Source organism: Balaenoptera acutorostrata, chromosome 18 (assembly GCF_949987535.1).
Source record: "Balaenoptera acutorostrata chromosome 18, mBalAcu1.1, whole genome shotgun sequence".
In the NCBI taxonomy this organism is placed as follows: Eukaryota; Metazoa; Chordata; class Mammalia; order Artiodactyla; family Balaenopteridae; genus Balaenoptera; species Balaenoptera acutorostrata.
The window spans coordinates 46385495-46398522 of NC_080081.1; the positions used below are offsets into that span (position 1 = coordinate 46385495).

At 39.1% G+C, this 13028-nt stretch overlaps 1 protein-coding gene across 1 annotated transcript; it reads left to right on the plus strand.

Annotated features, from left to right (window-relative positions):
* Positions 1-5668: 5668 nt before the first annotated feature.
* PCDH20 (protocadherin 20) lies at positions 5669-10976 on the plus strand. Its single transcript, XM_007170388.2, has 2 exons — positions 5669-5800; positions 6839-10976. The coding sequence occupies exons 1-2, from the start codon at positions 5669-5671 to the stop codon at positions 9557-9559; spliced, it is 2853 nt and encodes a 950-aa protein (XP_007170450.1). The 3' UTR covers positions 9560-10976.
* The last annotated feature ends 2052 nt before the right edge of the window (positions 10977-13028 follow it).

A 13028-nucleotide genomic window follows, 5' to 3' on the forward strand; every position in this document is an offset into this window, starting at 1 on the left:
ATACAATTATTTTCTGAGTTGTGTAGGGAAAATGCAATAGGATTTTATTGAAGTTTGTCTGATATACTTGAACGATATCCAAATTAGTACTGCTTCTTAAAAATATTTGTAAATTTGCAAAAATAATAAAATAATATAAAATAAAGTAACTGGTACTTATGGCAATATTTAATAGTAAGGCTTTGGGAAATAATAGAGAGTAAAAAATATGCTGTTTTGCTAAGTTATCCTCTAATATGGAGATAATCCTGAGAGCAAAATCTACTATATTAAGAAATAGGAGTATTTTGAGGATTCACATTAGCCATCTCTCTTGCTCTCAACTAATATGTAAAATGAGGGCTAACTAGGTGATCCGTAAAATTACTCAGACCCTTGCAATACTTTCAAGTATACACATACACATAAATATACATTCATAATATATTTTAAGTCTACAAGTTGTGAGAAGATCTAAGCTAGCCAAACACAGAGAAGTTTGTGTCTGTGTGTATGTATGTGTTTAGGAAACAGTAATTGACTAAGTTTTTCAAAAAGGCCTCGTATAGCAAACCTATGCCTACAATAGTGTTTTTCTTATTGTTGGTGAGTGATAAATGTTTGTTGACTTGAAGCGAGTTTAAATGTATAGAGGTCCTAGATCCACCATTTAGGTGAGAAGAGTGTACCAGAGTAGAAAGATCATGTGCTTTGGAGGCCTCATATTCAGGTCCAGTCACCGCAGACACTGACAAACATGTAATTTATGCCTGTAAAAATTGATATAATAATACCTATATTATAAAACCGTTTATTATGAGGATAAAGTAAATAAATACGTAAAAGCCCCAGTAGTATGTTCAGAACATATCTGACACTCAATAAATGTTTTATTATTTCTCAAATATTATATTGGTTTTACAAATATAATCATCCCTCAACCTTGATTATTGGATCAGAAAGAAATATATATATATAGTTTTTAAAATATAAAATATGTATATATTTATAAATTATATATTTATAAAACAATATAGTATTTAAAATATTTGTATTATAGACAAATATGTGTTTAATTATATATCTATAATTATTATATATTATATTTATATGATACTATATTTCCTATATATTGTACTATTTACGCTTACATATGTGCATGCATATATAATATAAACATAATATATATACACATATATTTTAAGACATCTAAAGGGACTGCTAACTTCATACATTAACAAGCAAAAAATAAAATAATCTTTTTGTTTCTTTTTTATTGAAGTATAAAATGATTTATAATGTTGTGTTAGTTTCTAGTGTACAGCAAGATGATTCCGTTATACATACATGTATATATACTTTGTCATATTCTTTTCCATTATGGTTTATTACAGGATATTGAATATAGTTCCCTGTGCTATACAATAGGGCCTTGTTGTTTATCCATTTTCTATATAATAGTTTGCATCTGCTAGTCCCAAACACCCAATTCTACTCTCCCCTGAACTCCCTACCACTTGGAAACCACAAGTCTGTTCTCTATGTCTGTGAGTCTCTTTCTTTTTGGTAGATAAGTTCATTTCTGTCACATTTTAGATTCCACATATAAGTGATATCATATGGCATTTGTCTTTCTCTTTCTGACTTACCTCACTTAGTATGATAATCTCTATGTCCATCCATGTACTGCAAATGGCATTATTTCATTCTTTTTTATCACTGAGTAATATTTCATTATATATATGTATATATACCACATCTTTATCCATTCATCTGTCAATGGACATTTAGGTTGTTTCTACTGTGAATAGTGCTGCTATGAATATAAGGGTGTATGTGTCTTTTCAAATTATGGTTTTCTCCGGATATATGCCCAGAAGTGGGATTGCTGGATCATATGGTAATTCTACTTTTAGTTTTTTGAGGAACCTCCATGCAGTTCTCCATAGTGGTTGTACCAATTTACATTCCCACCAACAGTGTGAGAGAGTTCCCTTTTCTCCACATCGTCTCTAGCATTTGTTATTTGTAGACTTTTTAATGATGGCCATTCTGACTGGTGTGAGGTGGTATCCCATTGTAGATTTTTTTTTTAAATTAATTAATTTATTTATTTTTGGCTGTGTTGGGTCCTCATTTCCGTGCGAGGGCTCTCTCTAGTTGTGGCAAGCGGGGGCCACTCCTTATCGCGGTGCGCAGGCTTCTCACTATTGCGGCCTCTCTTGTTGTGGAGCACAGGCTCCAGACGCGCAGGCTCAGTAGTTGTGGCTCACGGGCCTAGTTGCTCCGTGGCATGTGGGATCCTCCCAGACCAGGGCTCAAACCCGTGTCCTCTGCATTAGCAGGCAGACTCTCAACCACTGCGCTACCAGGGAAGCCCCCATTGAGATTTAATTTGCATAAAATAATCTTAAAATAAGGTCATATGCTTAATTTGTATTTATTTATAATCTTGAATTAACCAGAACATTTATAGAACTATGTATGGTTCAGAATAAGTTTAAATATCTGTGTATATATTAAATCACATGAAATGTTGTGGATAGAATACTGTTATTAAAATACTCTAAATGGTATAATCAGAGTCACTTGAAAAATACAATAAAAACTACCTGGAAAACACAGTACTGCAAAATTTTAAAAGTTTTAAGGTATGATTACTAAATGTACAAAGTTTGATAGACGCATGCTCACAGCAAATAAAGAGATAAAACTACAAGGAGAGAAGGCTTGCAGTAAATGAAAATTATTAACCTTCAGTGATATAACGCAGTAAATAAGGATCAAATTAACCTGTGTATCATTATGCAGTGTCTATCAAAGACATATATTAGGTAAGCCATTTCCCTCATATATGTGTATGTAGTGTGTATGGGTATTTTTATAAGAAATTGCAAGAGAGGTCTGATGACTTGTCTAAAGTCATACCATAACTTTGCAACCACCTAGAGAAGGGAACATCCTAATCCCCTGGCTCAGCTCAATGCCATCTATTGTATCACGTTGTTTTCCTTGTCTATAGAAAAAATAAGCTTGGGAGGCTTATAATCTAGCTATTCTTCTAGATTGATTTTTACAGAACACCCGGGAAGCAGGCCCAGAGCAATTGAGACATCTGAGAAGTTCATTATAAGTATCATTTTCAAGGGACTAATAGCATAGAAGCTCTCTAAGTCATCTTTAGAAAGAAATATGTGACACCAGATGGCAGGTCACAGAGCTGGCGTCATAAGGAACAGGAGTTTGGGAACACTTTCATGGTGCCCAGTAAGAAGATACAAGGGAAGAAAGAAGGGAATTTGGTCTTTTTTTTTTTTTTTTTAAGCCCAATTACAATTGAAATCTCTACTTGGATCTTCAAAGAGGAAAGATAATAACAAGCAGCTCAGTTAACAGTTTGGAATGTGTCATGTAAGGTATTCCCCCAAATTGTGCTGATCTTGATGACGAATTTCCATTCAGGGACTTTGCAATAACCACAGTAACTTAGAGCAAAGGAGGTTATTATTGTTGTCCCAAACATTATCTCCAGAATGTTTAATTTAGGTGTTTCAACTTACATTATAGTTTATATGGTCATGCTTTTTAGAAACACTACAGAAAATTATTGCTGAATGTAGTGTCCTTGTAAACAAAGGATAAACTAAAGAAAGAAATCCCTATATTTTCATCAAAACAGGTGAGTGATCTTAACCTGTTGGAGAGGGCATGAACTGTAAGGGGATATAGAACCTACTGCTGTTGCTCTCTGTATAAATGTAGAATTAATTCAGACTGTGGGTCTAGCCTGTATGTATCCTGACCATGGATGGATTGCCTAATTCTGGCCATGTGCCTCAAACTTTCAGAAGCTGTGGGTATTGTGTGAAGACATAAACTAAACACATTTCAGAAGCAGCTTTCTACTGATTTTTGGAGTTGGATATGTTTCAACTACAGACCCCAAAGTATAACTATTTACCAATTATGTGGCAAAAGTTCAACTGTAGGGCAGAACGAGCAGCTGAAGAAGCAAGGAGAGGCAAAGCATACTTGCCTGACTGTGTTTTGTTTACCAGCTGTGTGATGGCCTTACACGTACATGTACATGTTCTTGTGTGTTTACCACTTCATCAGCTTTCCAGTTTCACTCCAAAGAACTTAAAGAAGCTGATTTTATAAGCCAGATTTGTATTACAGAAAGTTTTGTTTGCGAATTCCATGTACAGCCCCATTTGTGCAATAAGTTGTTACACACACCAGGTGTTTTGATGTAGTGTGTTATCAATTATTTAGGACTCTCTAGGATTAGTGGGGATGAGGAGAAAATAGGAAGGGTCAGAAGCAAAACAGTTAGCTCTGCTAAGCAATTTATATTCTGTTTAGCATACAGTAGAAGAAGAAAATTGAAGTGGATCCTATGGAAAACACAGGATGTCAGATCTTTCTCTAACCCAGGAGGAGTACTTTTCTATTCCAGGCTCAGTCATTAGTTACTCAGCTGGGAGGGTTTTATGTTCAGGGCAGCCCACAGGATATATGGAAACCTAGGGATGAAGAGAAATGTCTACTCAGGGAAAGGCCAATGGTCTTTATCACTACTTACATGGTACCCTGCAGATCAAAAAGTGTTTCACAGACTTAATGCACTGGAGTCTCTCACCAGCCCTGACGTTGTAAATGAGGAAACTTGTCATATCGCTATTTAGTGTCAGAGCCAGAGGGGATAGCCAAGCAGTCTCCACCACACTCCTTCAGAATTCCTTTCCCAGTAAAAATTCTAAGGAAAAAAAAAAAAAAGTAATAACTTGAAACGTAGCCTTTTTTTTTTTTTTTTTTTTTTTTTTGAGCCTAGGCTTCAGTGAGTGCCCTCCAAAAAAAAGAAAAAAAAATACATCCCTTAGAGAAATCTGGTAAAATTGCTTGCAGGTAGAACCACTTCTGTTACCAAGCAATTGTTGCCACTCTCCCTCTTGGCTCTTTACCTTAGCCAGAAGCCGCGGTTGTCTCAAAAGACCACAAGGCAGACACCCAGAGACACTTGCGCCTGCAACTAGGAAATTGGCAGAAGCTTTGTCACCGCCAAATGCGAAGCTTCAAAATTAAAGCACGTCGAAACCTTCACCGAATTCATATATTTGCTTCTCTGCTTCAGACCGCCTTACTAAGAGTCTGAAGTTCCTTCTCTCTTCAGAGAAAGTGGATGTTCTTTCTCTGGGCAAACACTGCTGGATCCAAGTCTCTCGGAAGAACTGGTGGCAAAGCAGGCGTTTGGGGATCGCGCCTGTGATTGCTCTGTAGTGCCGACTTCCTTTCTCTCTAATCAGATATAAATGCAGGCTTATTAATTTAGTCTAATTCTCCCTCTCACGCTCGCAACCTGTGGACTTGGGTCCTGACTGGTGCTGCGAGGAGAGAGGACGGTGGGCAACCGCCCCGGAGTCCGACCGGGTGGCGCCTAGTCGCCGTCTTCAGAGGCAAGTACCCGCTCCGGCTCCTCCGGCGGGGTCTGGACTTAACCCAGGTCCAGGACAGGAAACCATGACCGTGCCTCGGTACCCCCTCGCCTTTCTGCCCCCCTTGAGCTGCCGTCCTTAACTGACGAGCCAGTGACTATTGGCTGAAGTTCCCCACCGATTTGCATGCACAGAGAGGGAGTGTCTTCTGCCGCCTCCCCGTCAGGAGCGCGCCGACTGCAGCCTCCTTGGGAATGCGCGGCCGAGGGGATGCGTGCAGCTCGCGGGCCCTGTCAGTGAGCTGGCGCCCGGCAACCTGGCACCCGCGCCTGGATATGGGGCGTCTAAGTCGTTCCAGGAGCAGCACCAGCCACAGAAACCTACCGGTAAGGGTAGGGGTCCAGGAGCCTCGCGGCCCCGACAAGTTGCAGTACTGTGGGGCAGTTCCCACGCCTTGATGGTTTCTCAAACCTTTTACCTTAATCCAAACTTCCCAGGAAGGTTGGGTGGAGGGAAAGGGAGTTTGGGATAATGTGTCTGCATTTTAGCAAGGAATAGGCAAGTCCTTGGGTCGTCAGAAGTTTCTGAAGCAGAAATGTAGGCAGATGAGGTGGAGGAGTCTGGGGTGTGCTCAGTTGGCTTTGAGATAAAGGGGTTAGTAGATTGTTTCCTGCGGCCAGCATCTGGCTGTGACTGTCTACTGCAATTGACAAATTGTTTTTGCATAATCATTTCCCACATTTACTTCTCTTTCCCTAAGGGAGGGGGATTAGTAAGAGCTTGTTAGGGAGTGGAAATACAGATCCTTTCGATTTGATTTTAGATACGTACTAAAATGAAAATCGATTCTTCCGACCTAAAACGTTTATTTAGTGGGGTAGGGAGTCCGAGGGGGTAGAGTTACTATATTATTATTATTATTAATATTGTTGTTATCGGTCTCATAGCAAGGAATGTAACACATTTCGCATTCCGGGGATCTTAGTGGTAGAAACATTTCAATGGAAAATAAAGTGCCCACCTCTCGGTCCTCTCCACTACCAGCCCCCTCCCTCCCCATGACCTACCCTGGTGGTTTCTCTGTCGCGTTGCGCAGTCCTCTCCACTCCGACATGTATTTCCAGGGATGACTTATGGTTTGGGATTCCGAATATTAACTGAGTGAGGTGGTGATGGGGAGCCGGGCAGGGGCGGGGGGTGGGGGGGAGAGGTAGAAAGTAAAGAGAAAAATTAAGTTTTGGAGACAGTGTTGCCCCATAGATCTCTCCTTTACAGCAAGTTTCCTCTTCACCCCTTTCTGACTGGAGCGTTTGCCTTTGGGAATGGGGATGGAGCCAGAATGACCCCAGGGCAGTGGTTCTGACTCCAAGCTCTGTGTTTTCCGCGTGTGTGTAATAAGCCTTCTCTCCTCCCCCCACGTTCAGCATCTGCTTCTGTTTTTCCTCTTCGTGGGACCCTTCAACTGCCTGGCGAGTTACAGCCGCGCCACAGAGCTTCTGTACAGCCTGAACGAGGGACTGCCCGCGGGGGTGCTCATCGGCAGCCTGGCCGAGGACCTGCGGCTGGTGCCCGGAGCAGGGAGGCAGGACACGCAGTCGCAGCCCCCGGAGCACAGCGGCGCCGAGCGGAACCCTCCTCTCTCCTTCAGCCTGGCCTCCCAGGGACTGAGTGGCCAGTACGTGACCCTGGACAACCGCTCCGGGGAGCTGCACACTTCTGCCCAGGAGATCGACAGGGAGGCCCTGTGTCTTGAAGGAGGTGGAGGGGCTGCCTGGGGGGGCAGCATTTCCATCTCCTCTTCGCCTTCCGCTGACTCTTGTCTTTTGCTTTTGGATGTACTGGTCCTGCCTCAGGAATACTTTAGGTTTGTGAAGGTGAAAATCGCTATCCGGGACATCAATGACAATGCCCCACAGTTCCCTGTTTCCGAAATATCGGTTTGGGTCCCAGAAAATGCACCTGTAAACACCCGGCTGGCCATAGAGCATCCTGCCATGGACCGAGATATAGGCACTAATGGAGTTCAGACCTACCGCTTGCTGGACTACCATCGTATGTTCACCCTGGACGTGGAGGAGAATGAGAATGGGGAGCGAACCCCCTACCTAATTATCATGGGACTGTTGGACAGGGAGACCCAGGACCAGTATGTGAGCATCATCATAGCTGAGGATGGTGGGTCTCCACCACTGTTGGGCAGTGCCACCCTCACCATTGGCATAAGTGACATTAATGACAATTGCCCTCTCTTCACAGACTCACAAATCAATGTCACTATGTATGGGAATGCTACAGTGGGCATACCAATTGCAGCTGTCCAGGCTGTGGACAGAGACTTGGGAAACAATGCTCAGATCACCTACTCTTACAGCCAGAAAGTTCCACAAGCATCCAAGGATTTATTCCATCTGGATGAAAACACTGGAGTCATTAAACTTTTCAGTAAGATTGGGGGAAGTGTTCTGCAAACACACAAGCTCACAATTCTTGCTAATGGGCCGGGCTGCATCCCTGCTGTGATAACTGCCCTGGTGACCATTATCAAAGTCATTTTCAGACCACCTGAAATTGTCCCTCGTTATATAGTGAATGAGATAGATGGTATTGTTTACCTGAAAGAACTGGAACCTGTTAACACTCCAATTGCATTTTTCACCATAAGAGATCCAGAAGGTAAATACAAGGTGAACTGCTACTTGGATGGTGAAGGACCATTTAGGTTATCACCCTACAAACCATACAGTAATGAGTATCTGCTAGAAACCACAAAACCTATGGATTATGAGCTACAGCAGTTCTATGAAATAGCTGTGGTAGCATGGAACTCTGAGGGATTTCATGTCAAAAAAATGATTAAAGTGCAACTTTTAGATGACAATGATAATGCTCCTATTTTCCTTCAACCCTTGGTGGAACTAACCATTGAAGAAAACAACTCACCCAATGCCTTTTTGACTAAGCTAGATGCTACAGATGCTGACAGTGGAGAGAGGGGACAAGTTTCATATTTTCTGGGACCTGATGCTCCATCATATTTTTCCTTAGACAGTGTCACAGGAGTTCTGACAGTTTCTACTCAGCTGGATCGAGAAGAGAAAGAAAAGTACAAGTACACAGTCAGAGCTGTTGACTCTGGGAAGCCACCCAAGGAATCAGTAGCCACCGTGGCTATCACAGTGTTGGATAAAAATGACAACAGTCCTAGGTTCATCAACAAGGACTTCAGCTTCTTTGTGCCAGAAAACTTTCCAGGATATGGTGAAATTGGAGTAATTAGTGTAACAGATGCCGATGCTGGGCAAAACGGATGGGTTGCCCTCTCCGTGGTGAACCAGAGTGATATTTTTGTCATAGACACAGGACAGGGCATGCTGAGAGCCAAAGTCTCTTTGGACAGAGAGCAGCAAAGCTCCTATACTTTGTGGGTTGAAGCTGTTGATGGAGGTGAGCCTCCCCTCTCCTCTACCACAAAAATCACAATTCTCCTTCTAGATATCAATGACAACCCACCTCTTGTTTTATTTCCTCAATCTAACATGTCTTACCTGTTGGTATTACCTTCTACTCTCCCTGGCTCCCCAGTTACAGAGGTCTATGCAGTTGACAAAGACACAGGCATGAATGCTGTCATAGTTTACAGCATCATAGGGAGAAGAGGTCCTAGGCCTGAGTCCTTTAGGATTGACCCTAAAACTGGCAACATTACTTTGGAGGAGGCATTGCTGCAGACAGATTATGGGCTCCATCGTTTACTGGTGAAAGTGAGTGATCATGGTTATCCCGAACCTCTCCATTCCACGGTCATGGTGAACCTATTTGTCAATGACACTGTCAGTAATGAGAGCTACATTGAGAGTCTTTTAAGAAAGGAACCAGAAATTAACATAGAGGAGAAAGAACCGCAGATCTCAATAGAACCGACTCATAGGAAAGTTGAGCCTGTGTCTTGTATGCCCACCTTAGTAGCTCTGTCTGTAATAAGCTTGGGTTCTATCACTCTCATAACAGGGATGGGCATATACATCTGTTTGAGAGGGAAAAGGCATCACAGGGAGGATGAAAATTTGGAAGTACAAATTCCATTAAAAGGAAAAATTGACTTGCATATGAGAGAGAGGAAACCAATGGATATTTCTAATATTTGATTTTTTTTTTTTTTTTTGCTGTGGAGTAACAGAGATGTTTTAACTGACTTTGGAGAGTCTTCACCACCCAAAGAGTGTTGGACATCTAATTTATAACTTGTACTGTATTGTAAATAGCTGTTTACAGGTTTTTAAATTCAAAATCAGAGGTTATAAAATGTGTACAGCATTTTTTTAAATGAAAATTGGCACTAACAGCTATGGAACTGTTATAAAAAAAGCTTGGACATGATTTGCAGCTTTCATACACCAAGCAGATGATTGTTAAAACCATGGAATAAGGTAAGAAAATGGTACATTGCATTTTTGCCTAAAAAAGTCCTTTAACCACAAGAGGGCATCAGCTGCTCCTTTGCAGGGAACTCTTTTAAGGTATTGTACGTGACAGTTGTACATGAAATTAATGAAAGAGTCTATTTTAAATATATTGTTTTTAACATTAAACAAAGATGAAATTAAAGTAAATGGAATGTCACCGCACTTAAATGTATGATAAAAAAGAAAAGAAATGCATTTGTAAACAGAATGTTTATTACCTCACAAGTGCATAATGTATAATTTGAAAGAGAAGACTTCACAAAGAAGCACAATTCTTTTTTAGCAAGGATAAATGCTCTGCCATGTGTTAAAGATCTGACGTGCTGAAGAGTAATTCACCTTCTGTGTACTCTGGTTGCTTTCTGTTTGCTTTACCACTGCACTTGCTATTATTACAAGGGAAAATATATATATTCTTTCTTAAAGGAAATGTAACTAGAAATTGTGTCCAAGAGAAACAGCCAGAAGCAAAGATATGTTTCAATCTTAGTTGCTTCATAGGTGTTCATGACATTTTGATGCTTTCACAACTTGTCAGTAGTGCTTTATACTTGGGTTATGTATTAGATTCTTATATACTTAAACTCATGTGTTTCATAAAAAAAGAAAAATCTTATTAAAACAAAATTGTTCTAGAAGCTGGTGGACACTACTGGTTGTTTTAGCTGGACCTTTTCTATGAAAGTTATGCTTATCTTTTTGTTGTTGTTTAGATTTGTTGGCTACCATTTCTGGCTTCCTTTCTTTGGCTTTGGATTAGGTCCAAGAGTTTATTTGTAAGCCCAGCAGCAGATTTCTTTGATAATTTAGCTTTTACTGAACACTTTGCAGTGAAGCAAGCTGGTTTATCAGTGATTGATCACCTTCACTTCCTTGTGTGAGCTGGAAATTTTATTTTATACGAGAGCTATAGCAAAATTATCTTTGTAAACAAAGAATAAGTGTTAGCTTAAACTGGATCATTCTACTTTTGGGCATCATGTGTCTGTACTGTACCAAAAGTGTTTCTATGTCTGCAAATTAAAGGTATATATTTTCATAATTTCTTTCTCATTTTTACTGTTTTATATTTGAACGTGGGCTTATTCTTTTACTGAAGTTCCTGTTAATGACATTCATTTGCTTTTAGAGGTAAATGTGGATAAAGTGTAAATATTCTGTTATGCTAATGTTTATATTAAACTAATTCATTACTTAATTAAACATTTGGTAAATTATTATTAAATACATGTGTAGTTATAGACATATATAGACACACATATATATATATATGTATATAATAGAGAAAGAGTATGTCTATGTGTTTGATAGAAGTTCACATGAAAATTTACACCCATGCATGTGTACATGCATATTAATTTATTATGACTTAGAATCAATTATAAACACTCATTTTAATACATACTTATAACAACTCCTCTGTTAGCTGTGTTACAAGTGCTTTCAATAAATTTTAAAATAAAAACACATTGCAAAAAAAGAATTGAATACAAAAACCCAAGACCTTTTGAATAGGTATTAACTCATTTTCTTGTTTCTTCAATTTGAGAATTTAAATAAATAAAATAATAAGCATATGAGGCAGTAGTGTTTGTTACAAAAAGGAAATATATTTTTATTAGAAATTCCTTTTTTATGAGAGGCCACTGAGCTAAGAAAGTAAAATCATTTAACCCCCCAAACTTTTCATTCATAATTGATATAGAGCAATGGAGGAAACCATCCTCCACAGTCATTTTTATATCTGATTTCTCTCTTTTACAGGAAGGAAATACATGTGAAACACCATTAAAGAAAAAAAAAAAGTTCTCTACAAATGCAATGATTTAATTATCAGTATAAATAACAAAACATTTATTCATTTATGAGTCTGAAGAAGGTTCATGTGTTTGGGGTATGGATTTCAGCTCTAGCATGAAAAAAATGCCTGTAACATTAATAAAAGGACATATTTCTGAATAACTTCTTGTGCAAAGATTTCCTTTATAAAAACATCTCATTCACATTAAAAATATATATAACAAGGAAAGTTAAAGTAAATTAAGCTCAAAGATAAAAGCCCCTTTTTACTAACACCTTGTGCTAGAATGGTTGCCAAAATGTATGCTAATCATGTCAATGTTGTTAGTTGAGCTGGCACAAAAATAAATGTTCCATTCATTAAAAACCCTAATATCCATTTAACAGTTTGAGGACCAGTGAGTACTCTTTGCCCAATTTAATGAAGAAGAGATTGCTCTGATCTTCACACTGCCAAACCCATTCTTATACTACAGAAAAAACTGTTCATTAATTTGGAACAGGAAATTTAAAACAACATAGCAATTTCAACTACAAGGGAGGAAACAATTTACCTTACTTGACTCTTTAGATGCCCTGACCTTATTTAAAAAAAAAAAAAAAAAGTTTTCTTGGCAGTTATGCTTTTATCAATGGCAGTTAAAAGCAAAAGGAAAAAGAAACACTTCTTTTAAAACAATTTTGTAGTATTAGTGTATTAAAAATAAAATCCAAATCCTTTGTCTTTTTGGGTGCTTTGCATGTGTTTTATGAAAACACCACGCATAATCTTGCCTAAGAAATAATATCAGTGAAGCAATATTAGGGAAGGTGTATAAAATGGACTTGATTGCAATAATAGCTCTCATAAGGATTCTAATTTGTGCTCCCAGAACATGTTTCGATTGACAATTGTAAAAAGAAGAATTATACAATCCTCGCCTGAGTTTATGGAGACTCGGGTTCCAGTCTCTCCTTCCTCGGTGAGGTGAGGACTCTGTGGAGTCCTGACTTTTGGTAGACAATGAAGAATGTAATGAAAGGACAGCATTGAGCATATGGTGCTCTTCAATTCACTGGGCAGCCTCAGCTTACAGACACCAGAGGCATAGATACCTGAACATTGTCCTCACTCTGAGGTAGATTTGCTCACTGCAAGAAAGCAGTCAGTGCTACCAATTACATTTTACTGACTTGTGCAATCTCTGCCTCGCAATATGCCTTTAGAGTGTGAACAGTCAACAAATATTTATTGAAAGGAAGAGGATTGACAGTTATGCAAATGGACTCAAAGAAGAAAAAGATCAATCATATTAAAAAAATCAGTAATTCCTGAGCAAAACACCCACCATAATTTTTTTCTAGTTAGTTC